At 44.6% G+C, this 24,806-nt stretch overlaps 6 protein-coding genes across 11 annotated transcripts in view; 4 read left to right on the top strand and 2 right to left on the bottom strand.

Annotated features, from left to right (window-relative positions):
• Positions 1-55: 55 nt before the first annotated feature.
• Positions 56-669, top strand: LOC6733709 (dolichyl-diphosphooligosaccharide--protein glycosyltransferase subunit 4). Its single transcript, XM_016167175.2, has 3 exons — positions 56-173; positions 361-479; positions 556-669. Exons 2-3 carry the CDS (start codon positions 379-381, stop codon positions 575-577), a joined length of 123 nt encoding a protein of 40 aa, XP_016026676.1. The 5' UTR covers positions 56-173; positions 361-378; the 3' UTR covers positions 578-669.
• LOC6733708 (protein lethal(2)k10201) lies at positions 523-1,396 on the bottom strand. The gene has a single exon (XM_002080719.4). It carries the CDS (start codon positions 1,326-1,328, stop codon positions 666-668), a length of 663 nt encoding a protein of 220 aa, XP_002080755.1. The 5' UTR covers positions 1,329-1,396; the 3' UTR covers positions 523-665.
• A 279-nt stretch (positions 1,397-1,675) lies between these two features.
• Positions 1,676-4,080, top strand: LOC6733707 (nucleolar GTP-binding protein 1). Its single transcript, XM_002080718.4, has 3 exons — positions 1,676-1,845; positions 1,972-2,246; positions 2,319-4,080. The coding sequence occupies exons 1-3, from the start codon at positions 1,798-1,800 to the stop codon at positions 3,952-3,954; spliced, it is 1,959 nt and encodes a 652-aa protein (XP_002080754.1). The 5' UTR covers positions 1,676-1,797; the 3' UTR covers positions 3,955-4,080.
• Positions 4,081-4,187: 107 nt separating this feature from the next.
• On the top strand, positions 4,188-5,112 carry LOC6733706 (dynein axonemal light chain 1). 2 transcript variants are annotated; one of them, XM_044922421.1, is made up of 3 exons: positions 4,188-4,501; positions 4,568-4,679; positions 4,734-5,112. In XM_044922421.1, exons 1-3 carry the CDS (start codon positions 4,350-4,352, stop codon positions 5,034-5,036), a joined length of 567 nt encoding a protein of 188 aa, XP_044778356.1. In that variant the 5' UTR covers positions 4,188-4,349; the 3' UTR covers positions 5,037-5,112. The 2 variants fall into 2 exon arrangements, with proteins under 2 accessions (XP_044778356.1, XP_016026675.1); XM_016167177.3 differs by having other exon boundaries at positions 4,393-4,482.
• A 37-nt stretch (positions 5,113-5,149) lies between these two features.
• Positions 5,150-10,064, bottom strand: LOC6733705 (probable multidrug resistance-associated protein lethal(2)03659). Its single transcript, XM_002080716.3, has 10 exons — positions 9,703-10,064; positions 9,504-9,564; positions 9,354-9,439; positions 8,976-9,284; positions 8,716-8,924; positions 7,131-8,659; positions 6,621-7,081; positions 6,297-6,562; positions 5,305-6,234; positions 5,150-5,240 (listed from the first exon to the last, which is right to left on the bottom strand). Exons 1-10 carry the CDS (start codon positions 9,938-9,940, stop codon positions 5,205-5,207), a joined length of 4,125 nt encoding a protein of 1,374 aa, XP_002080752.3. The 5' UTR covers positions 9,941-10,064; the 3' UTR covers positions 5,150-5,204.
• A 1,025-nt stretch (positions 10,065-11,089) lies between these two features.
• LOC6733703 (pneumococcal serine-rich repeat protein) overlaps positions 11,090-24,806 on the top strand; it is a 68,797-nt gene continuing 55,080 nt past the window's right edge. Inside the window, exon 1 of one of the 5 annotated variants that reach the window (XM_039291871.1) lies at positions 11,090-11,107. The gene's annotated coding sequence lies outside the window, so the exon portion shown is untranslated. Of the gene's footprint in view, positions 11,108-11,140; positions 11,334-11,786; positions 11,804-12,302; positions 12,800-24,806 lie in introns of those variants that run through there. The other 4 variants (XM_039291868.1, XM_044922762.1, XM_039291870.1 and 1 more) reach the window with 4 other exon arrangements.

Here is a 24,806-nt window from a genome sequence, read left to right as displayed (position 1 = left end):
AAATTTGAAATTTCCAAAAAGAAAATAAAACGATTTTTTTTTAAATATCCGGCTTGGTATATTTGGTATTATTTATGGTTCTCGAGCCCAACGGTATATTTTAGTGGTCGATCTACGGTCACGCTGAAATATTTGTACACAATAAAAACCGGCTCGTTTTTTCGCTGAAAAAGGTATTAAACTGAAGTTAATGAACGCAAACGAAACAATCGGAGTAGTTAACCGACAAATAAGATGTTTAATCCCTTGTCGCATCTTGCTGAATACAAAAATAGCCCAGAAATCGCAATTTCCACGCCGCACCCATGACGTGTCACTCGCCCACTTCGTTCTAATCAATTAGTTTGTTTTTATCCATAGAACGTTACTCTCTGCAAAATGATCACCGACATGCAACTGGCCATTTTCTCCAACGTTCTGGGCGTGTTTCTGTTCCTGCTGGTGGTTGCCTACCATTATATTAATGCCAATACCGGAAAGTAAGTAATCCCACTTGGCGAAGAAGAAGAAGACAGCCCGGAATCAACAATAAAACCGATTTTCGTTTATTTACAGGCCCAGCGCCAAGGCAAAATGATGTAGAATGTTTCCGCTAACAGACTAATGTAGTTGTACCAGGATAATGATAATGCTGCTTCATTCGCAAAATAAATAGTTGTACAAATCTAATCGAGGATGTCGTTAATGGCCTCCTTCATGGCCTGGACATTGTCCAGGGTTTCGCCAGATTTCTGATCCTTGCGGGTGTAGAAACTCCTGTGCGTTTGGTGTCCAAAGCTGAAGGCCTTGACGTAGGGCAAACTTTTAGTTTCCTCTGTCACCTCGTCCACCTCCATGGAGTTGGGTTTGCTTTTGGCTTGATGCTTCTGTTTGCCACTATTCTTGCTATGATCAAAGCGATAGTTCGCCGGAAGCTTGTGCGTTATGATGCAGTGGTCCTTGCGCTGCCGGGCACTATGAAACTTGACGGTGCACTCCTCCAGAAAGCAGGAAAACATGGGCTTGTCACCGCGCTCCACGCTGGCGGCAAAATAGCAATCGTGCTGTTCGGTGATGTGCAGGTCCAGTAAATGGGCAGTGGGCAGCAATTTTCGGCATTCTACGCAGCTGTAGCTCTGCTCCTTATCCATGTTGTCCCTGATCCTAGCTGCCGCCGCATCGTGCTCGCCCACGATGTCATCGATGTCCACGAGAACGCCGAGCTTTTTGAAGGGCGGCAAACTTGGTGCGGGCGGATCCGTGGGCTTTATGAATCCCGCTGGCACTTCGCTCAGTATCCCTATGATTTGCTCTCTGGAGAGGAATGCTCCCGCAGCTTCCGAATCCATTTTGCTTGTGTTCCCAAAATGTTTTGTTTTGGTTTCTACGCCAGATTCAAAATGTTTCCACTGTACTGCGTCTGGAAGATGTGATTTTATTTTATTTATATAAAACCAAACTAATTTATTTTGATTACAATTAGTAATTCAATTCAATTGTTTTCTCATAAGTGTTTCACCTTTTAGTAGACAAAATAAATGAATTAAAATATTCACAAACTCGATCATATATTAGACTGCAATAATATTAAATAATTGCAATTAAGTGAAAACATCTTAAATGCCTTTGAAGCGATGCCACATCGCCAGACTTAGGCAAGCGAGGTGGCATCGCCGGGCAGCACATGTGAACCTAAACTGGTTCCACCCGTGAACCAGTTCTTTTTGGAATACGAAGCTGACACCGCGTGGTGTTTTTGCTTTCGATTCCGCATTTATTTTCCTTTTGACGCGTGGAAAATAAACAAATCCTGCCAAGATGAGTCTGTACAACTTCAAAAAGATCATGGTGGTTCCGCCAGCAAAGGTAAGGTGTCCCCGGCAGCGCCTGCCCCGCGGAGCACCCCTGCAAGCAGAGACATAACCTCACTGCAGGTGTTTACCAAATGCGCAATATGTAAATAAAATCTTTTTTTTTATGCCTTTTCCACAGGACTTCATCGACATTATGCTGTCGAAGACACAGCGCAAGACCCCGACGGTGGTCCACAAGGGCTACAAGATATCCAGAATCCGGGCGTTCTACACGCGCAAGGTGAAGTACACGCAGCAGAACTTCCACGATCGCTTGTCGCAGATCATTCAGGACTTCCCCAAGCTGGACGACGTGCATCCTTTCTACGCCGACTTGATGAACGTGCTGTACGACAAGGATCATTACAAGCTGGCGCTGGGTCAGCTCAACACCGCCAGGCATTTGGTGGACAAGTGAGTGCCAAAGTCAAAGATCCCTAAAACGCTCAAAGTTCAAATAAACAATTCCTTTTTTTTATCCCGCAGTGTGGCCAAGGACTACGTGCGCCTGCTGAAGTACGGTGACTCGCTGTATCGCTGCAAGCAGTTGAAGAAAGCTGCCCTGGGTCGCATGGCCACCATTATGAAGCGACAGGCCTCCAACCTGACGTATCTGGAGCAAGTGCGCCAACATCTCTCGCGTCTGCCCACCATTGATCCCTATTCGCGTACCATCATCATCTGCGGTTTCCCCAACGTGGGCAAGTCCTCGTTCATCAACAAGATCACCCGCGCCGATGTGGAGGTGCAGCCCTACGCCTTCACCACCAAATCCCTGTACGTGGGACACACAGACTACAAATACCTGCGCTGGCAGGTCATTGACACACCCGGCATCCTGGATCATCCCCTGGAAGAGCGCAATGTGATCGAAATGCAAGCCATCACTGCCTTGGCTCATCTGCGCGCCTGCGTCCTGTACTTCATGGACATCTCCGAGCAGTGCGGACACTCCTTGGAGGAACAGGTCAAGCTGTTCGAGAGCATCAAGCCTTTGTTTACAAACAAACCCCTCATCCTGGCCATCAACAAGATCGATATTCTAACACCAGAGGATCTGCCAGAGGAGCGACGGGCGATTATCACCAAGCTGCAGGAGGACAAGAACATTCCCGTAATGCTCATGTCCACCGTACAGGAAACCGGTGTCATGGAGGTGAAAACTGAGGCCTGTGAGCGTTTGCTCTCGTACCGTGTGGACCAGAAGATGCGCACGAAGAAGGTGGACAACATCCTGAACCGCTTGCATGTGGCCATGCCAGCGCCGCGAGATGACAAACTTCGTTCACCCTGCATCCCAGAAAAGGCCTCGGCGCGCCTGCTACAGAATGCCGACAAGGCAGAGCGCAAGCGCAAGCTGGAGAAGGAGATCGAGGAGGAGATGGGCGACGACTACACGCTGGACCTCAAGAAGAACTACAGCGAAATCCCCGACGAGGAGCGCTACGACATTATTCCAGAGTTCTGGCAGGGTCACAACATTGCCGACTACATCGATGCCGACATCTTCGACAAGCTGGAGGAGCTGGAGCGCGAGGAGGGACTGCGGGAGGAGAGCGGCGTCTACACAGTGCCCGATATGACCATGGACGAGACGCTCAAGGAGATCCGCGAGATAGCCAAGCAAATCCGTGGCAAGCGCTTCGAGCTGCGCGACGAAAAGCGACTGTCGTCGCGAAAGAACAAGCCAGTCATCCCACGAAACAAGCAGCCCAAGGTGCGCGACCGTTCCGTACAGAAGCTGGTGTCGACGATGGAGGGCCTCGGTGTGGACATGTCCGGCAGCGAGAACGCCAACTTCACCAAGTCCGTGGTGGATCTGCGTCGTGGCCAGGTGGCAGTTGGCTCCAAGAAGGTGCCCATGCAGCCGCTGCTCGACAAGGAGTCCTCTGCGGTGGTCAGGAAGACTGGTATGCCTCTGAAGCGGGCGCCGTCGCGCGACACACTGGGCATCAAGAACTTGGCCATTCGCAAGAAGGCACAGATTATGGCCAAGCGGGATATTGCCAAGAAGGTCACAAGCAGGGGTCTCAAGGGCGAGGCGGATCGCTTCATCGGCACCAAGATGCCGAAGCATTTGTTCTCCGGCAAGCGTGGAAATGGCAAGACGGATCGCCGTTAAGCGCAGCAGCCTTGGCTGGTTAAGTGATTCTACCTGGTGGGCTCGCCTGCTCCTCTGTATAAACTAAGCGACTATCTTTATCCCTTAAAACATTTTTAAATACAATATTGTATTTTTACAAACAAATTGGTGACTATTTTTTGGGGACCGCACTTCACACACTCTGTAAACTTTGGTGGAATTTGTATATCATAAAAAGCAAAGAGCCTTGACTTCTGGAAAAGTTTATATAAAGAGGTGAACATCTGAATAGCATGTGCATTACTATTGTGTTCAAACAAAGTTTACCCCTATAGATATTTGCTCGTTTCTTGCTTCACCTTGGCAACGTGGAAGTTTGTTTGGTTTTTACCAATTTTCTTGTCCAATGAGTAAAAGTTGTTCGGCACAGCAACATGTCCAAAGCCACCACAATTAAGGAGGCTCTGAAGCGCTGGGAGGAGCGGGAGCAGCAAAATTCCCTGACTGCCAAGGTTATTGATCTGCAGTTCCAGTGGCCACCCATCGAGAAAATGGACAGCACATTGGGTACGCTGGTGCAGTGCGAGTGAGCTTAAAAGTTCCCTAGTTCTTCGAGAAAAAAATACTCCTTCTTTTCTGTTTCCCTCTTCAGGAGAATCAGTATGTCCACGAATATGATTGAGAAGATATTCGGCTTATCGGGCATGAAGTGCCTCAAGGTTTTGTCCTTATCACGAAACTACATTAAGCAGATATCCGGACTGGTAAGGACGAATAAGAAAGGTTCCTTTGCGACTTCAATTGCTTCTCTTACGTAGGAGGCGGTGGCTGAAACTCTGGAGGAGCTGTGGCTCAGCTACAACCTAATCGAGAAAATTAAGGGTTTGACTGGTCTGAAATGCCTAAAGGTGCTCTATATAAGCAACAATTTGATCAAGGACTGGTCGGAATTCAATCGCCTGGCCGAGATCGAATCTCTCGAAGATCTAGTGGTGGTGGGCAATCCCCTATCCGAGGGATTGGACGAGCCCACTTGGCGGGCGGAGTGCATCAAGAGGCTGCCCACCATCCGCAAACTGGACGGAGAACCAGTCGTGCTCAACGAGGAGCCGCAGCTTTAAGGTATATAAGCCAGAGAGATTAGGTTTTCCATGCGAATTTTCATAGCAAAAAACAAAAAAAATAAAATGAAAAATAGTGAAAGGTAAATAAAACATATACTATTTAGATATCGGTTTCGTATTTAGATTTTTATTTTATATATTAGTTTATGTAACTGGTCAGATGGACTAGTAAGTATTGCGGCCTTGGGAGGATTCAAATGTCTGAAATTAATTGTTTATTGTTTATTAATGGATTCATTTTTAGAGAATACTAATTGATTCTAACCTTTTGGGCGATTGACAGCAATCCCTCGTAGGTGGCTCGACCAGACTGATTGACCAAGTTGTGGAACACCTTGGAGTCCGATTTGGTCAACAGTTCATAGGGCGAACCAAACTCCACAACACGTCCAGCATCCATAACCATCACCTTGTCGGAATCGATGATGGTGTGCAATCGATGGGCTATGGTCAGAACAGTGCAATCCCTGAACTTGCTGCGAATGGTGGCTTGGATGAGGCCATCCGTTTGGGGATCCACATTGGCCGTGGCCTCGTCCATCACCAGGATGCGATTCTCTCGCAGAATGGCTCTGGCCAGGCAGACCAACTGGCGCTGACCCACACTGAAATTGGTCCCACCCTCGCTGATTTTGCTGGCCAGGCCATCGGGCAGATCCGACACCACCTCCTTCAGTTTCACCTCCTCCAGGCAACCCCACAGCTTCTCATCGCTGTACTCGTCGAAGGGATCCAAGTTGTATCGCATGGTACCGGAGAACAGCACGGGCTCTTGGGGTATAATCGAGATCTGGCGGCGCAGATCGTGCAGACCCATCTGTCGTGTGTCCCTCGTGTCTATAAGCACGGATCCGTCGGTGTAGGAGAGCCGGAAGAGGGCGTTAATGAGCGAGGATTTACCCGCACCAGTTCGACCCACTATGCCCACTTTTTCCCTGGGTTGTATGATGAAGCTGAGGGACTTGAGCACATTCTCCGCCTTCGGATCTGGTGTGTAGCGAAGGCTTAGTTCCTTAAAGACGATCTCACCCTGTTCTGGCCAAGACTTGGGTGGCTTCTTGTCGTCCGGCGCTTCCAACATCCCCTCCGGCTCAATGCTCTCATACTCGACCACTCGTTCCACGGCTGTCATGGTGTTCTCCAGCTCGGCGGTTTGACGCACTCCCCATTGAACCATGTCGATCAGTTGCATGGCCTGTGGGTAACCAAAGGGACTGTCAGGTGATAGTGACTACTTTTGTGTGATGGCTCGCTCACCTGTGTTATGACCAGACCCACATCCGCTCCGTTGCCCGGAGGAAAGGCAAAAAAACTGAGCGTTATGATCGATATGTAGATCACACATATGCAGTTCATGCAATAACCAAATGCCTTCGAGGTACTTATGTACATGAAAAATGCAGAGCTGTGCGCATCCTGGTAGCTGTCGAACTCCTTCTCCAGAACGCTCTGGGCATCCAGGGCTCGGATGGTGGTTAGGCCGTTCAGTGAAGCAGCCAAATGCGAGTAAACTGGAGACCGATCTGTGCAAATACTAAGTTTATATTAATACCGAATGCATTCAATGTAAGGAATGCGTACTTATAGCTTCTACGCGCTTCAAATCCCTCGAGGTTTTCAGATATAAGTTGCGCAGATGATAGAAAATTACGGACAGTATGAGTGTTGGAACCAACAGCAGCGGGTTGACATTGGCTATAACGATGACTATTCCGGCTAGCCAAAGCGCAATCTGCATCACATCCACCAGGACCACGGGAAGGACCTCGTCTACTTGGCTCATGTCCTTGGTAAAGCGGTTTAGAATGCTTCCATGCTTATTAATGCTAAAGAAATGCATGGCAGCTCGAGTAACCCTTTTGAATATGGTGTTGTGGAATCGAATAGATGCTTTTTTGGCGATATTGAATAACAGAATCGACGACGACAAATTCATGATAACGGACAATATTATGATCAGTGTGTATTTGTATACGTCCATGCTTTTCGAGTCCACATTCTCCACTTCGCCTTGGGCAGTAGAAGAGCTCTCCTTCTTGACCCTATAAAATATAAGGATTAGGCTTAATCAGGCTTGTCATAGCAACTTACCAGTAAGTAAGAAAGTAGTCACCTCCAGTGACAGCCACCTGGGCCAACACAGAGCTGCTCAGCATGACAAGGAAAGCCACCAATCCACCTCCCGCCTGGAAGTACTTCCTGTACAAAGCCGGACTGATGCCACCTGATTCCTGACGCTCCACGTGCTCCTTTCCCGAGTTGGCACCTCCGACGGTCTGCTCGCAGTTTTCTTCGATGGGAGTGACTTCGTTTTTATTGTCGGGGCAACTAAGGTTCGATGGCTCTTGCTCCTCGTGATTATCTGCCATTGATAGACTTCCCAGACTAGTGATAAGGCCCATTTTGAGTAGCGACTCATAGTCGCCCACAGCTTTGATCTGTCCATTCGCCAAGATGACAATCTGATCGACGTGCTGAAGGAACTGCTCTTGGTGGGTAACCAGAACTACGGTGCTTCCGCGTAGGTGACCCCGCACGCACTGCTCGAAGAGATGACGTGCTACGCTGGCGTCTACTGCGCTCAGTGGATCATCCAGGAGGTAGATGGACGCCTTCCGATATACACTTCTCGCCAAACTGATCCTGGCCCTCTGCCCACCGGACAGGGATGCTCCGCGCTCGCCAACAATAGTATTATCCCTTAAGGGAAGCAGATCGAAATCCCGCTCCAGGGCGCACTTCTTTACTACCTCTTCATACCGCTGGCTGTCCATCGGTTGGCCAAATAGGATATTCTGACGGACAGTGCCGGAGAAGAGCCACGCCTCCTGGGAGGAGTAGGACAAGGAACCATTTACTTTCAACTGACCGGACTCCGCTTTCAGCTCGCCGAGAATAGCCTGAATGAGACTAGATTTTCCAGACCCAGTCAGTCCGATTACGGCCACCACACTGCCGGGTTTAATCTGTAGGTTAATCCCATTAAGCGTGTAGTCTGGTGAATTGGGATCCCATTTGGCTTTCACGTCACGTATGGAGATAGCTGATTCCTGAAGAACGGTCTCGTTATTGTTGGAGGGTGGATCAGCTACCGTTTCCTTGAAAGGACCTTCACTTTTGTCCGAACTATTCAACTCTTCAGACTGCATAAACTGCTCCACGCGTCTGATGGAGGTCAGGATTTGGGCCGTCTGGATGATGGCGGAAGGTACGTATATGGACATGGCGGCCAGTAGTACGTTGTAGTAGGCTGTTATCATAAAGGCGATCTCCGGCGTGAAAACCTTTCCCAAGATGACGTAGCCAACCAAGCTGAGGAAGATGGCCACTCGTGAGAGGACGATTCTGCAGGCGAAGCCGAATCCTCTTATGTATTGTCCTTGGCGAATAGTGTTCATCTCCTTCTCGCGAGCCTGGGTGACCATCTGCTCAAACGGCTGCTCCCAGGCGTACATTTTCAGCACCTGAATGGCGGAGATTATTTCATTGACCATCCGAATCCGGTTGTCAGTCCGTTCGGCTGCCTTCAGTTGGAGCGCAGAGGTCATCGTACCCAGATACATCTGTATTGGCATGAAGAGCAGCATGAACAGCACCCCGAATACGGCGGAGATACCAATCTGCAGGGGAAATGTTATGGATGTTGTCAGTTGCTGGGGAACGGGGATCTGCTCACCTCCTGATACATCAGGTATGTGATGACCAGAACTTGAAGCGGGCCCACCCAGAGATAGTGAACGGTGTAGGGTGCGCTGTCCAGGCGCGGAATGTCGTTCGAAATCAGATTGACCACATGGCCGGATGTAGTGTCGCCCAGTGCCCCCTTGGTCAGACGCAGCGCCTTCCGGAAGATCATGCTGCCCATGGCCACCCGCATCTTAAAGCCTTCAGAAAGTATCAGTACAAAATATCAATTTACATAGACTGAAGACTCACACACATGATGGATGTCGAACATGGTTGGAGTTAAAATCATCACACTAAGGGCACTGATTACGATCTGAGCTACTGCGTAGTAAAATCCCGCATTGGCAGCGTCTGGGTCCCCAGAAAAGTACGATATGAGCTTCACCAAGAAGATGGGCTGCAAAGTGCGTAGTCCCAGTTCCACAACGAAAATTGCCAGACCAGGGAATCCCATTTGCCAGCCAAAAACCCGCAGCAGAGCTCTGAGGAGGCTTGGGGTTCCTCGGTCATTTTTTAATTCTCGCTCCCAAGAGGCACACAACTTGTTGCCAAGTATATCTACAACGATTGCATTAGTCAACATAAATGTTTTACTAATAATATATAATATTTAATATTACTTCTTACCCGACTTTTGCTCCTCCAAGGGTCTATAAAGATCCGTTGAGTCCAATGTTTTCTTGTAACCCTTACGAAATATAGGTATGGTATACCTGTATTTATTGATTAATGGTCAAAAGGTCTAAAAATTATATGAATTATATTTAAATGACTTACCAAAAGCATAATGACGATATAAAATTCGATCGCTCTCGGGGATTTTCCGGAAGGACTTTTTCTGCCGTAACAAAAATAAAGTATTAAAGGAATAATTCTATATGGATAAATTAGAAGATATTATATCAGTTTTGGTTCTGTTAACTTTTCTGCCATTCAGAAAAGTAACTTTCAGCTGAACCAAAACTTGTATTCTTACCCTTTTCATTCTGAGCAGAATTAACTGTTGAGCAGACTGTAAGTTTTTGCTTGCAGTTTTCGGTCTGGTGTCCAAGCTCGAAGCATTTTCGGCATATAAGAGGCGGAGGATTGCTAACTAATAGAGATTCATCTCTGCTACGGTTTTCCAGAAGTGAAGATTCCTTAGTTGAATGCTTTTCCATATTTGGTTCGTCAATGTATTTAAATTTTTCTTCAAACTGTTCACTTGAAGACATACTGGTGATTATATACCTTTTAGGTTATGTCTATGATTAGTGGTAATTATAAAAACGATAAAAAAAACCAGTATGCGCTCGACTAATAAGCAATTTAGGCAATCTTTTTATGTGGAGCTGCCTCTGGGCTATCATGAACTTAAATTTAAAAGCCAGAGAGAGAGAGAGAGCGAAAGCGAGAGAGAGAGAGAGAGAGAGAGAGAGAGAGAGAGAGAGAGAGAGAGAGAGAGAGAGAGAGAGAGAGAGAAAGAGCGAGAGTGAAAGAGCGCTATCTTGTTCGCACACAAGTGGAAGTAAAAGTGTGCCGCGAATTCTCAAGCATTGTTCTTGTAATTGTTCTTATTGTTAAACCCAGACGCTCCCAAATTTATGCGTTCGCGATTTTCGGCTTTTTCAAATACTTATCAGCATAGAGCACAGCCAATGTTCATATAAAAAATTGTGCTGGTCATCGAGATCTGTTAGTGATCAGAAACTTGATTTTAGCGATTCCTCAGCTTAGCTTAGTCCATTTGCGTAGTGCTCGCATAGGTTAAATTTGGTTTTTATTATTATTTATTTTGGCAATACAATCAGGGTAGCTTAAAATAGCTTAAAGTTAAGAAAGTTGATGAGGCTTGAGAGCCATAACAACATCAGTTTTATATGGGAAATACCACATGGGTGCATATGTTCACATGCGTAATGGAAAGGGTATCTAATAGTCGACGTACTTTATTCAAATATTTTTAAAGTTTTTATTGTTTAGAATGGGTGTTTTATGCTTTTGTTTATGTTGCTTATCATTAGTTTGGACGGCGTCTCTTGCGCGTAATTTACAGCGCAAGGCCGTGAATTCAATTCAAAATAAAGTCCCTGCTTTTTAGCTCAGTGTACGTTGATGGATTTGTTAATATTTAACAGCGAAGTTGGCCGAGGCTGCGTCAAATGGCAGTTTCTGAGTTCTGGCCACTGCAGTGTAACTGACCTATTGGCCAACTTTTGGGCCAGCAGTGGCTGTTAGCGCTCTGTTAACCGGGCTCCCAAGGCTTTCGGTCCACTTGCTGCCGCATTGCTTTTTCTGATGCCAATCCTCCTGCTGCTGTTAAAATGAAATGTTAAGTTCCCCGCCCACTCACTTTCGATTTCAGTCGCAGTTCGAGGCTCAAAGCGTTCGCAGCTGTTGCGGTGAGATTGCTGAATCGGCCACGGATCGGATATTAATAACGTGCTAGTCGGGCATCGAATTAAATATAGCTTAGGCTCGTCTCAAGTTTCAGTGTTTCAGTTTCCAAGATGTAATATGCCAAATTAAATGGCGCGTGCTCTCCAAATGAAACGCAAATACAAGTGTGTTTAGCTGGGATGTAAATGCTGATGTATTCCCAGGATATTTTGGGCCCGCCATTAGCTGGTATATATCTACATACGTTTGTATGTACATATGTACGTGTGTATATTTACATGTTTTTACGCACACAGCACAACGAAAAACAACAACAGCCTTTTGGAGGCTGCGCGATTCGGCCATTTTTGGTGGGCTTCCATTTTTTGGGCCCCAATTTCTCGGCAACATGTGTTCCCTCTTTGTGTGTATTTAATGTACAATTTTTCTATAGGCCTTTAAAATAAACGTAAAGCACTAGGAGTGCAGAGCAGGCGGAAGAAGAGTGTCCGTCTATTATAATGCCCGGAACGCTTGGCATAAAGTAAGAGTTTTCCGCTTGGGCAGCGGAAGCAGAACCATAAAATGTGCTCTCAACAAACCAAAAACACCGAACACACCGCAAAAAAGGGAAATAATAAAACAAACACAAAGTGAAATTTATTTAATTTAAATAAATTAACAAACAGCATAGTCTGCTCCTTCTAATATCGTTCTAAGTAAGAATATCTCTATTTAGTTGTTCAATTCACCATGCCATTACTTAGTGTTCCTTAAATAATTACCGAAATGTTGAAATTTAAATTGGCCCTTGTTGATTGAGAACCATTTGCGATTTAAATAAATGTGCGTAATGTCTGCAAAAATTGCACATCCGCCATGTATGGTTTTTCTCAATGTGTACGCAGAAAAACTACAGACTACTTAGGAGCGTGGCTCGTAAACGGAGTGCGCCCAACCACCCACTAACACTTACACTTACACCCACCACTACTACCACCCATTCCCACCCACACACATGCGTAGAGCAGCAACAAAGTTGCGATAGAAAACAGATGCTTCAAATATGCAACAGCGTATAAATAACAGACTAAGGCTAGCCAGATTGGCCGAGTGCGATGCAGGTGTCTCTGTTATTAGCACTGACCTATAGTGTTAGCTTAGCAGAGGCTGTTAGGCGGGCAGCGGCGTCGGCGGCGGCAGCGACGCGGGCAGAGGGCAGAACTGATGCCAAGGGTAATTCAGTGTTGGGCGAGATTTCCATCAGTGGACACGTCGTCGTCGGTTAACGGAGGTTTTTCCGAGCCATACCACAAAAGAAGAAAAATAAGCAACGGGAAAAAAGACATCGTGTTGGTGTGAGTGTGTGCTGGTGTTGGTTGGCTCATAAAAGATTCAACAGCCTGCCGAGCTAACAAATAAATAAAAAAAAACGTGTGTTAAACAAAAAAATTAAATAAATAATTATACATAAATAGCCGAAGAAAGGCAGCACAAGTTAGTGGAAAAAGTGTAAATTAAAACAAGAGTATGGTGAAGAGGCCAGAGCATCGATAAAAAAGAAAGCGGAGCAGCCTACAATTGAATAAAAACAATCAAATTTCGGATGAAACGAAAATTAACAACATAAAATTCGACAAGGGCAGTAAAAAGGAGACTCTCCGCGTCCCTTTCTCGTCCGCTCTCCCCACTTGGAGTAGTCCCCGAATGTAACGGTAATAAGCAAGCGTGTTTCGGGCAGCATCCTTGTGTGCGTGTGGAGTTCTGCGGCTCCGTCTCCTCCCTCTCTCCCCTCTCCACTTTCTCCGTTCTTGCTTCTCTGGCCCCTATTCCTCTTCTCTTCCCTCTGTCCGACTCATCTTTTTCGTTTGTTTGCTGCGAGACATTTATTTGCTCTTTAACGTTTCAGCAGGACCAGGCCTGTTTCGTTCCGGCATTCTTTCTGTCGTTCTCGTCCTCCGCTCGTTCCGTTCCCTCCATTCCAGTCTTCATTGCGCCTCTTCCGCCCCCTTGCCACATCCCTCACTCCTCGCGCTGCGTCCTCTCGCTCTTTTCGGTTCTGGCATGCCGCAAAACAGTTAGTCCAACACTCGAGTCTCCGCGTCCGTGTGTCTGCGTGCCTGTATTGGTGGTTGTATGTAGAGCGAAAGCGAAAAAAAATACAGGACAACTTCATATATCTGCAACTCCCAAGCTGGAAGTGTGTATAACTTTAAGTACTCCTAAGCTGGGACAATTTACATAACAGTGGGTGGTTAGCTTATAATAAATCTAACAATCTTTAATGTAATAAATTAATCTGACAAGTACTATTTTTATATGTACTTTTGAATTTTATAATATCATTAAGTGCATTTCTGCAATCTGATCGGCAGAGCTTTCCTGAGTTCCTCCATTAACAAAATACTCAGAAAGTCAACCTTTCAAAAGTTCAACTTGAAAAGTTCAAATTAGGGTTGCCGCACTGTAACACAAATTCGCCCACACAGATACGGAGTGTACATGTACATTCAACAATTTGCTGGCTCCCTTTGCCTGGTGATTTTATTTTTTTCGTCCTTTACGCCCACCACTTGCCGAGATGCTGGGATGCTGGATCCTGGCAGGCTGGGAGCCAACGTCAACAAGTTGAAGCTGTTGCCGCTGCCCAGCTAGCCTCGTTAGTACGAGTGGCTGTGTGTGCGTGTGAGTGTGTGCGAGTGTGCGTGAGGAGCGCCCCAAAGTATGCCGCAGATAAGGATAAATCATAAGCTGGCCAGGCCTGCTAAGTTCATTTTGGTGTCGCAAAGTGACGAGAATCGATGCCAATGTCATTTGCTAATTGAAAAATTCCTCAGCTGGCGCAGCAATCCTTCCACACAATTAGCCATTTATCTGGGCCCGAGAGGAACGGACCTTAATTAAAATGAATGCACAATTAATTGTCAGACAACAGGTCCGAACTATAAACAAAGCCATGTGTGCGTACATTTATGTATGAGCCGTATGTAAACAGAGTTTTGTAAGCAGCACAAACAGCAGAAATTCCATGTCTTTGAAGTGAAATTTGATTAAGGTGTTTATACAATACATCGAAATACCAAAGCAGCGGAGAGTGGGCAAAGAAAACGGGGCCACGAAATACTTATATTTACCCATCGATTCCCATTCGACTGAAATGCCTGGATTTTGGCCTCGATTTTGTCCCCTGGCTGCCCAAAGCTGAAGTTTGTACGTGGGAAGAAGTTCAGCTTAAGAGGAATTAGAGGGATACAAATAAATAAAGAAATCTGGGTAATGGTAAATTTACTTTTCCCTTTGTGGCGGGTATTTCACGCGTTTTTAACTTGCACATTGGGCCAACTGGAAGCACTTTATCGCAGCTGACCAACTCTTCCAAACTCTGTCGCCATATATCTATCTATCTAGCTATCTGAAGCTGACACATCATTAAAACTTTTAGCATCAGATGCCAAAGCGTAGATTACCCGAAATGAACACTGAGTGTAGAGCAGAATGGAACAAATCTTTTGAGGTATTGCCTTTTTCCAGCTGCACTGGTTTTGTTGGCAACAGCTTTGGAACATCAATCTCTCCGATTTAGCTAGAAAGTGATTGGAAGCCAACATGTCGTATGGGCAATATCACAAAAAAGTTGAAACGCTTGGCAATGATGCCTAAGCTTTTGGCTCGTTCATTATAAGCTGTTTTCTGTTCCTTTTGTTGGCCATTTTTTCGGTTGCTCCTGCAGAACTTTCCCTCCGAATTTTTTCTTTTCCACTGAATATGAGTGTGTGCGTGTGTGTGTGATATGTGTGCATGTGACATGTCTGACGTCTCATTTTCTGCCGCATAAACCCGATGCTGGATTTTGGCTTAATTTGGCATTAGGGCGTTTCAATGGAAACTCATTTAAAACTTTCTTTCGCAAATCTGTGCATAGGCTTCCTGTGCACCCATCAAAAAGCCTTAATATTTATATGCGCATATTCGTGGCATTGTGTGTGTGTTTCTGCGCCTGACCGAGCACTGCCTCAATATTATTTTTTTCGGCCCGGTTCTGGATGAGAATACGGCAGATGTTTGCCCAGGCTGCGGCGGAATGTACGAGTACATACAGATGTATATGAGGCATGTACTTTGGCAGCACGCTGTTGTGTTGGCGGGATAAATAATACATATGTACATATAGCTCTGTATTGTATATGGCCAAAAATTCGCATCTCTTGGCTGGAACAATGGCGTCCGGAGTCCTAAATCATCGATATACTTGTGCGTTATGTCGCGGCGCCATTTATCAAGTATTTTCAAACCTTTGGGCCATATTAAGCATGCTAACCTCGCACATATCCCAGCTGACCGATTTTTGAACAATACATCGGCATTGACATTTCGATCCGTATTTTACATACGCACTTGTCGTGCCTAATTGATGAGCTCGGCGGATACCTTATGCAGAATAAACTGGCCATAAATCATGAGCATATCAAATCATAGCATATTCAATGCAAATTGCGGCATGACCTCTATTGATCTTCACCCCTCTCCTCCCACCGATTACATGTAAAATTAAAAAAAAAAAAATTACAGAAAACTAGGCTAAAATGAACAGCAAATTGTGCAGTATTGAATTAGCCAGCCATTCTGTGGCTTGAATGCGGTTTGCGGGTTGGCCTTGCCAACCAGCTGGCTGCCTCTTGTCTTCGGCAACTATTTTCCGTAATTCCATTTGCTCCGAGCAGGTTGGCAGACAAAATGCAATTAGCATTAACAAGGATGGCAGCTTCAGCAACGAAACCCTTGAAGCCAACCCTTGCAGCCAGACAAAAAAGGGGGGAAAAAAACCATTTGGGCCAAAATTTAAGCAAACATTTAATCAAACTAACACGACTTAAGTTTCACTTTAAAGTGCGCTCGATATTTGAACTACTCGGATGGGGAAATTCCAATTAAACTAAATCAACATCAGCATTTACATTTGATAAAGTCAAATACAAGCGGAATGCAACGAGTGAAATTCAGACCATATTAAATAACTTTGGCAGCACCCATTGGATAAAATTGTTGGCTCAAATAACAGTGCAAAACTTGCAAATCAAACGATTATAGTGATTATTCCAATGAAGAAAGTGTGATTTAGTACATAATTGTTTTTGATTTACTTGTTTAATAATTTACTGAAAGTTACAGCTTAAATAGTTTCCCTTTTCGAAGTAAAGTTTTCGTTAGACTTAACTTATCAAAAGCGTAAATACATATTTTTCAAAGCAGGCATTGAAGAAAATTAATTACCAAAATAGAGGTAAAAGTTTTTGCTGCCTTTAGAAAAGTATAATAAGATTCGTTTAGACTGAATTTTAATAAATTGTTAAAGTTTGGCATAGCCTAATAAATATTCTCTCTCATGGCTTAGTTTGGGATATGCCAAGGATAAAGCCGGGCACCATTTGATGTTTCTCTGCTGAAATTAAAATGAACTATTCTGGCCTGACCCACTTTCAGCAGGTTTGTCTTAAGTCCGGCAGCTGAAACCTCAGCAAAAGCGAGTAAGTCAACTGCCAGAATTTCGGCATTAAGGATTCACAAAGATGGGCAAAAGAATTCTCGCTGCAGAATGGCGAAAAGTTCGCAAAAGGTGTTTAACAGGTCGCAAGTTTTAGACAGCTGGGGAATGCAACTGTTGCACCAGCGGGCCTGCAAAGTAATTGTCATGCACCTGCAAGTGCCTGCAGCATATGCATATTTGTATGTGCAGCTGACTTTCCAAGTGCCCCACCAATGTTGCTCATACGCCGCGTGGCACGGCCAACAATTTTCCGTGCCAGCTAGGCGGAGAGACAACAAACCACAAATTGACATAGCTGTGTTGAAGTGCGTGTATGAGACTGGGGCAACCAGTGATGCACTGAAAAAAAAACAATGCGGTACAGTTTTTTTTTAAAAGAATTAAATATTTTCTTCTAGAATAAAAAAATAAAAAAATAAACATGCTTTGAAAGCATTTATATACAAGACAATTTAAAATATGTATGCACTATGCAATAGAATAATATAATTTTAGATAAAGATTTATCAAAGTTTTCTAGTAAAGAATAATTTCGCTTAGGTTGTTATTTCACCACACTTGCATTTACATATCCTGGCTTTCAGTGGAAAAGCGAACAAAAAACTCGCACACATTTTAGCCTTTTTGCATTGAAATATTCCGAATCGAAAAAAATTACAGTTTCGTGTTTGGCTGAGTGCGAAAAGTGTGGGGCAACATGACATTGACTAACGTGCAACGTGGCAGCAGGAACTGACACACACACACACAGACATTTGCGCCCAGGCACGCAGACACATGCAGGCCAACAATTTGTGGCGGTGAAATTTAACACGAACAATTTAATTTCAATAAAAACGCACACAGCCAACGCAACAGCAATAACAAAGCGAGTGCAAAGACAAAAGGATTGCTCATACGACACGTGTTCTGTCTGACTGTGAGTGGGTGTGTGTGTGTGTGTCCCTGTCCGTGTGAGTTGTACATGTGTGGTGTGTGAGCAGCGTGCATAAATGCAATTTAATTTAATTGCTCGATCTTTTTCACCTGGGGATTTTGATGTTGATTTGCCACCATGCGCTAATCTGTGGCACGTAATTCAGGATTAAAGTGTCAAATAAACTATTCCATTTCCCTCCACTTTTGTTAGTCTAACACATTTTTTCCCATCAATGCAATTGACTGAAAAGTGGGACGATGAGGGCCGTGGCAAAGCGAAGGCGGGGTATTCCTTTGGTGGAAACGCGTGCTGCAAGGTTACGGCTGCATCTGTTAGTGTGTGTGTTGTGTGTGTGTGTGTGTTTGCCTTTTGTGCACGTGTCTGCGTGTGAGCTTGTGCTTATGTGAGTGCTATGCATACGGCTGAGTTGCTTAAATGTCAGTTTATATCTCAAGGATAAGCTGTTTCGCCCCATGGCTCGGTTTGTTGGGTAACTGATGCCGACTTCTCGTGTGCCCCCTTCCCCCGTCACCCCTCCCCACTCCTCACATTTTTGCCTGCAACAAGACGCAGCTCACATAAACATAAATAAAAAAACATACATACTTATAAGCAAACATGGCCCACAGATACGACTGCATGCTGCTTAGTTAAGCTTAGGTCGTGCTCACAAACGTTATCCTTACGCCAAGCATTCGTATTTTTGTAGCTCATGGGGTGTTGGCCTTAATAAATGCCACTTTCAGCTAGCAGCAAGTGCGAGGCTAAATCGAAATGCTAAAATTGGATTCCAAGCGCAGGGTGAGTGGCCAAGTTCCGTCTATACTCCGATCGATATGAGATTTCTACCTCGATTGTCACGGACTTCCTTTACTCAGATATTTCGAGGACTGGAAAGTTGGTAACTCAAAACCGCATGAATATATATCTGACTTTCACTTGATACCAAATAAAGCAATTAAATCTTTATTCATATAAAGTGAAGAAATTTAATTGTATTTCCCATAAATGATATAACGTCTTTGTGATATTAAATCGTAATATATTACCCACAATTAAAAAGTCGCATAGATATATTTGTGAATATTTTCTTTTGCAATATGAAAATCATTACCCCACATGTTTTTCACTCTAAAGTTTCCATTGACCATTTGGCCATAACTTTTATTCAGTAATCATGCAGCGGTTACGACTGCTGACGGAATTGAATATTTAATACATAAAATATGTCCATAAAAATTCCAAATAAATTTTATTAGATAAGGAAGCGAGCAATGGCAGATATAAATGAATAACTTATAAGTTAATGACATTTGATTGCCTTTCAGCAGGAATAGCAGTTTGAAAAAGCCGATTTCAGCCAATTGAAAGTCAAATTGAGCATTTTATTTTCACCTGTTCGTAACCTGACATTGTACGAAAGTTGCACTTCATAATTGCCAATGCAGTTTATTCCCCCAAAAGGGTGATTCCCCGGAATTCGCTCAATTACTGCATGTTTTTGATCGCCTCACAATTATTCGCAGCGCGTTGAATCAGGGCGAAAAAAATGTTGTTTACTCGCTGGAATCACTGAGTATTTTTATGCACTGCCAGCAGGATATCGGTAGCTGGGGGAAGTCACAGGGTTTCATTAGCCATCATCCATCCATCCAGCCATTCAACCATTTGCCCATTTATCCCGGCCGGGGTCGTAATGAGCATCCGTTAGCAGGAAGACGAGATAAACTTGTTGCAGCGATAAAAAGCTATAAATTTCGCCAGCTTCGCGGTGAGTGTGTGTGTGTCTGTGTATGAGCGTTCTAATTAATAGCTTAGCGCGGAGAAAAGGCGCCCAAACACCCACACACCACCATCTATGCCCCCCTTTCCAAGGACCGCTAAATGCCAGCAATTAAATAGTACTAAAAATGCGTGAGAAAGTTTCCATCGCAGATGTTGCCAGCGCCTAATTCTTCTGTTTTCCGTTCGCGGGGCCAAGTCGAAAATGTTGCTTCATAGCCGGGACCATTAAATTTACAAGTGTTTGGGCATTACCCGCAAGTAAAACATGGGAAAATGCCTTGCTAGAAGCAAAAAAAAAAAGCGAAAAAACAAGCCAACAGCAACGGAGAGTGGTGAAAACTTTTCTGGGACACAAGGACGGAAAAGGGGAAACTTTCAGTGGACTCCACTTGAAGTACGGGCCAAGGTCCGGCCAGCCCGACCAGTTCGGCCACAACAACCAATCCTGGCCAGGCCAATTGTGTAATGCATATTTGATTTGTATTTACGCTCTTTGCGTTCGCAAATCGATTGTCATTTGAGTGCTGCCCCACCGCTTTTCCCCATTCGATGCCCCCCATTTCCCCCTCTCTTGCTGCTTCCTGTTTGGTTTGGGAGCGTGAACAAATGTGGCGCCATTACCAACACCAATGGCACAATAACAGCCAAAGCAGCGCCAGCAACAAGGGCCAATTTTAAAACAACAATATAAATACTGCAGTGCAACTTTTTCCCCGAGCCGAAAGTATCTTGCCCTCGTAGAGTCAATAAAAATGATTGCCCCATATTTCAGGGCTTATAGAAAATGGCACGGTTAGCCAGAAATGCTGTGAGCATGGGACTAGGATTATTTTCCAGTTCCAGCAGATATTTGCAGATCATTTACAGAGCGAAGGATTAGTGGGGCACATACAAGTGTGCTCTTTCATTTGCCTAAAGGATAAAGTGTTAATTTGTGGTAACAGTTGTTATAGCTTATATAGTTTTGGATAAAAACATTCAAATCAATTTTACTGGGCAAGAAGATATAATATTTAATCCACGTAAGTGTTTGAAATGCTTTTGAGTTAAAGCAGTTAGGAAGGAAGCGATCTAATTAAAAGTTCACTGTTACCTAACACTAACGCATTATATAATCGATGGACCCAAGCAAATGCTGAGGGCATTCGCAATCGAAGGTACTCATGACTTTCGGTGGAAATTAATGGAAAGCGTGTTCCATTATTTTCTGTTTTTCCTACGCCGACCTTTCTGTTTCAACGGACAAGGGCAGCGGGCTACCAATTATGTGGGCTTTCATGCGTATACGCAATATTTGACCATTTCCCTTTAATCTGGTTGTATTCGCTGCGTACATCTCGTACGACAGCGGGTAAATTAAACAGAAAAATTTTCCGGAAAAGTAGGAGGTATATATTTAATTGCTTTCGCCCCGTCCGTTGTTGTTGGCTAGACAATGGAATTTGCTGCGGAGTCCGGAGCCGTGGGCCATTCATAAAAATGCCAAACGCACAATGCCGCAACCAATCGAACTGAAACCGGACGGAGTCGAGCAAAGCGGAACGGAACGGAACACAAAGGAAATGCGGTCGAGGGAGCGGAGGACGGGTTGGCAAGCAAACACCGAATGAAAACAGCCAGCGACGTGTAAATATTTAGTTCGAATCGTGTGTTTATATCAACCCCGATGCCGAAAAACAAGAATCTCCATTTGATAGTTTGATTTGTGCGATCTCGACGGCTGAAAAAGGCCGAATCACCGCCCAGTCGATGTGGCTGATGTATTTTTGAAAGCTCTATAAATACGAGCGTTGCGACCTGTCTTCGGCAAATAAACAAGACGCGACGCATTCCGTTGCAAGAAATTCCCCGTTGGCCGAAACATTACTCATACGCCACGTGAGCCTCTGGAGTTGCGGCCAGGGTTCAAGGTCGGTTCGGAAAACTCGAGATCCCCATTCCCTCCAGCACTTTGGGAATAGGTGAACTTGAGCTGATGCAGCACATCAGCAGCAGATGAGAAAGGAGATAGGAAAGGAAAGCAGAGCTGAGCTGAGAGGAGGCCGTGTCCACAGTTGTCAGAGTTTCCTTGCAGCAGTAACGACGGCCAGGGTGTCGCAAAGGCATGCATACGATCCTGTGTGTCATAAAACTGTCAGCCTGCATTTCAGACGCTCCACAAAAGGCAATGCTACACCATGGGATCGGGCACGGAATAATTGCAGGGCATCCATCCAATTATTCAGTTTTCTGCATGTAAATTACTTCATTTGCTTGCTGGGAAATCGAGTGAAAGACACCTGAGCTGGTTAAGGTCTCTATTGCGTTTAGTATAGGTGTGCAAATGCAAATAAGTTAATGGCAGCCTCCAAAAACAGAACAAGTATAACATCATTGAGGCACAAGTCATTTGAATTAAATATTTTGTAATAAAACAAATAAATGTTTTATACCTGTAAAGCTGTTTAGCAACTTTATATATCTCTAAAGATTGCATTGTAAGATAACACACTTAAGCTGCTTAAATCTTAAATATCTCTATGGTGTTTTTGGCAAGTTCTAGTATCTTTGGATTTCAGAACTTGCTTATATAAGATCTAGTTTTGATAGTGGCCAGCTCGGTAGTATTAAAAAAATTAAGTAAAATGGGTTATATATTGCCCATGGTACTCTCGCTTTTCACAAGCGTTCTGATGTTCAGATGTTCTGAATTTCAGCTGTTGCCATTGCCAGGGCCGTGGACATACACGTGGACATGGACATGGACATGGATGTGGATGTGTACGTGTATCTGTATGTGGTTGTGGATGTGGTTGTGGATGTGCCACCGAATATACACGTCGGCTGTGGATGCTGATGCTGGACCCACGGACATGGCGACAGACAGACATTTCTTCACAGACAGTTTTCACTAATTATCTGACACAGTGATGGCTGCTGGGCCACGGCAGTTGCACTTGATGCACGGTGCGGCGGCAGGGAGGTCCTTTTTGCTGCAGCTCGTTGCGGCCAAGGACTCATTTGAATGTGTGTTGTTCTGGTCCTCGCACTCACACGGACACACCAACTTTACGTACACATCTCAGAACTCTAATTTCAAAGGTCGCGCCGTGCCAGTGCCAGTGAAAAGTGAACGGTGAGATGGTGTGGGAAAGAACCCCTGCTGTGTTCAGCTTTATTTTCGTGTCTTTTTTCCGTTTTAGCTTGTCCAACGACGTCTCTCGTTTCGGTGTCATGTGTTTTAAGCCATGTGCATGTTTTATTTGCCGAACAGCTTTCCCTCGTTTTGTTATGTTTGGCCTGCATCGGTTGGCGAACCGAAAAAATGAGCGAAGGCCGCCAGCGAAGAGGGGCGTCAATAATTGAACGCCCCCGGCCGAGAGTTTGGGGTATCAGCAGCCGTATCCAGTTTCCACTATCCAGTTGCCAGTATCGCGTATACGCCACCGGGCAGCTGAAAGTTGATTAAATTTAAGTATTCGCCAGCTCCGAGTTTTGGTCTGTTCCATCCACTCCATCCGGCTGCAACTCCAACCATTTGCATTTGCTATTCCGTTCTTGATTTGTACCCGGGTAATTGTGCTGTAAAATTATTAACAATTACGTATTTATGCGGCAGCTGGTGGGCGTAGAACTTTGGGCCATCCGTTTGCTGGGTGTTGCCCAAAATGGAATATGCGAAATGCTCTTGATTATCACGTATACGCCATGGACGCGTGTAAAGTGCGAATTTCTACTTGTAATTCTGCTTGTGTTCACATTTTTATGGAACTAAATTGGATGATTGCTGCAAATAAACATAGAGTGAATTAACTTAAAATTTTATAAAAAAAACATAAAATTAACATCACTGGGAACTGTAATCGATTTTAACATTATATACATATCATTCGGCTCAAATAATATTACCTTTCTATACAAAGAAGTAAATATAAATCTATTATTTGATGGAATCTAGTTAATGAAATATTCTAAATAACAAACACTTTCCAAATATATTTTACCGTTTTATAAGCCATGCAAATTTAGTTTGTGACTAAATTAAGATAAGTTTTCCTTATTTCCCTGGCGCCAACTTTTCGAGTGCCGTTATAAAATAAACGCATTCAACGCAAACTCAAACCACTCGGAACCCGGCAATGTGTGTCGCCAATTACGGATTTGTTCGGCTTGTCATTGACACCAAACTCGGCAGCCCTGAAAGTTGGCCCGGCTAGCTGGCACAAGCTACCGAATGCAATCACATAAATCTAATGGAAAAAAACTGTCAACTGCTTGGCTAAAAAGTTCAGATGTCCCATTATAAACACACACCCGCAGGGAGATCATCAGGAGCAAACATTCCGTGAATACGCAGAGCAACCAAACAAACGAGCAACAAGCAGGACTCGTTAACAGCGGTGCCAACAGCTTATGCTGTTAAGTTGGCCAACAGAAAGTGGCAGTTGCGCAGAGAGACAGCTCTCTCTCGCTCTCTCTCTCTCTCTGTCGCGGGCCCTTTGCCTCTGCTTCTGCACAACTGTTGAATTTTCCGCTGCCGCGACCAACAGCAGATGTTGGCGCTGTTAACTGTTATTTACTTTTGCGGCAGTGGCAGCAACAGTTATAATTTTTGCCTGGCTTCGTTTTATGTCCTCGGATGATTTATTTTCGTACCGCCTGAGACGAAGGAGGCAGCACCGTAGTATCGTAGTACCGCACCAGTGGCCCTGGCCATAAGGCATGTGGTCTTTGTTTGGATTTATGCGTGTGTGTTTGCGTTGCCGCCCCCTTTTCCATCGCCCACGCACATACTTGCCTCTCTTTTCCCGGCACGCAGTGCCTCTCTTTCATTTGCCTAGATTGTTTGCACGCCTGGCTGGTTGGATATTGTGTTTGGGCCAGAGATAAGACGCTTAGGCTGTGCACTCACAAAAACTGTTATTGTTGTCGTTCTTACTTTGAGGATTGGATTCATTGAAATTGTTTGGTGGTCAGTGAATGGCTTTAAGCCAATTTTCGGGCAAATCCCAATGGGATCAAGGTGAATGCCTGTGTGTGACTGGCTCAAGTTGAGGTAATTCGATTTCTGTTCTTGTTTGCATCAAAGGTTATTTATACAAGTTTCGTTGAGGTCGCATGTTAACTTTCGGCTATTCGTCTGTTTGTGTGCTGTACAAAATAATGGGGCATATTGAGAGCAAGAAAGTGAAGAAGGCACACTTTATTAAATTAAAACAACAACAGCAACAGCTGCCTTTGAAAATGAGAATCATGAACCAAGAAGCGCGTTTCTCACTTATAACAGTGAGAATCGCAGAGAGGGGCGATTTATTTACTATGAATAGTATCCTTTTTCATCAAGTATTCTTTCAGTGTGCCAGTTTGTGCGTCTGGGCCAAGTATTTGATCCTGTTAACTGAAATTTATGCAAACTGGCGGCTTCAACTAATTCTATTACCCGACCATATCGTTTAATTGCGATTGCCTTACGGTTTCCAGAGTCGCGACACGC

Source organism: Drosophila simulans, chromosome 2R, assembly GCF_016746395.2.
Source record: "Drosophila simulans strain w501 chromosome 2R, Prin_Dsim_3.1, whole genome shotgun sequence".
Lineage (NCBI taxonomy): Eukaryota > Metazoa > Arthropoda > Insecta > Diptera > Drosophilidae > Drosophila > Drosophila simulans.
The sequence above is the reverse complement of the archived record's forward strand: the minus strand, read 5'-3'. Positions and strand labels throughout refer to the sequence as shown.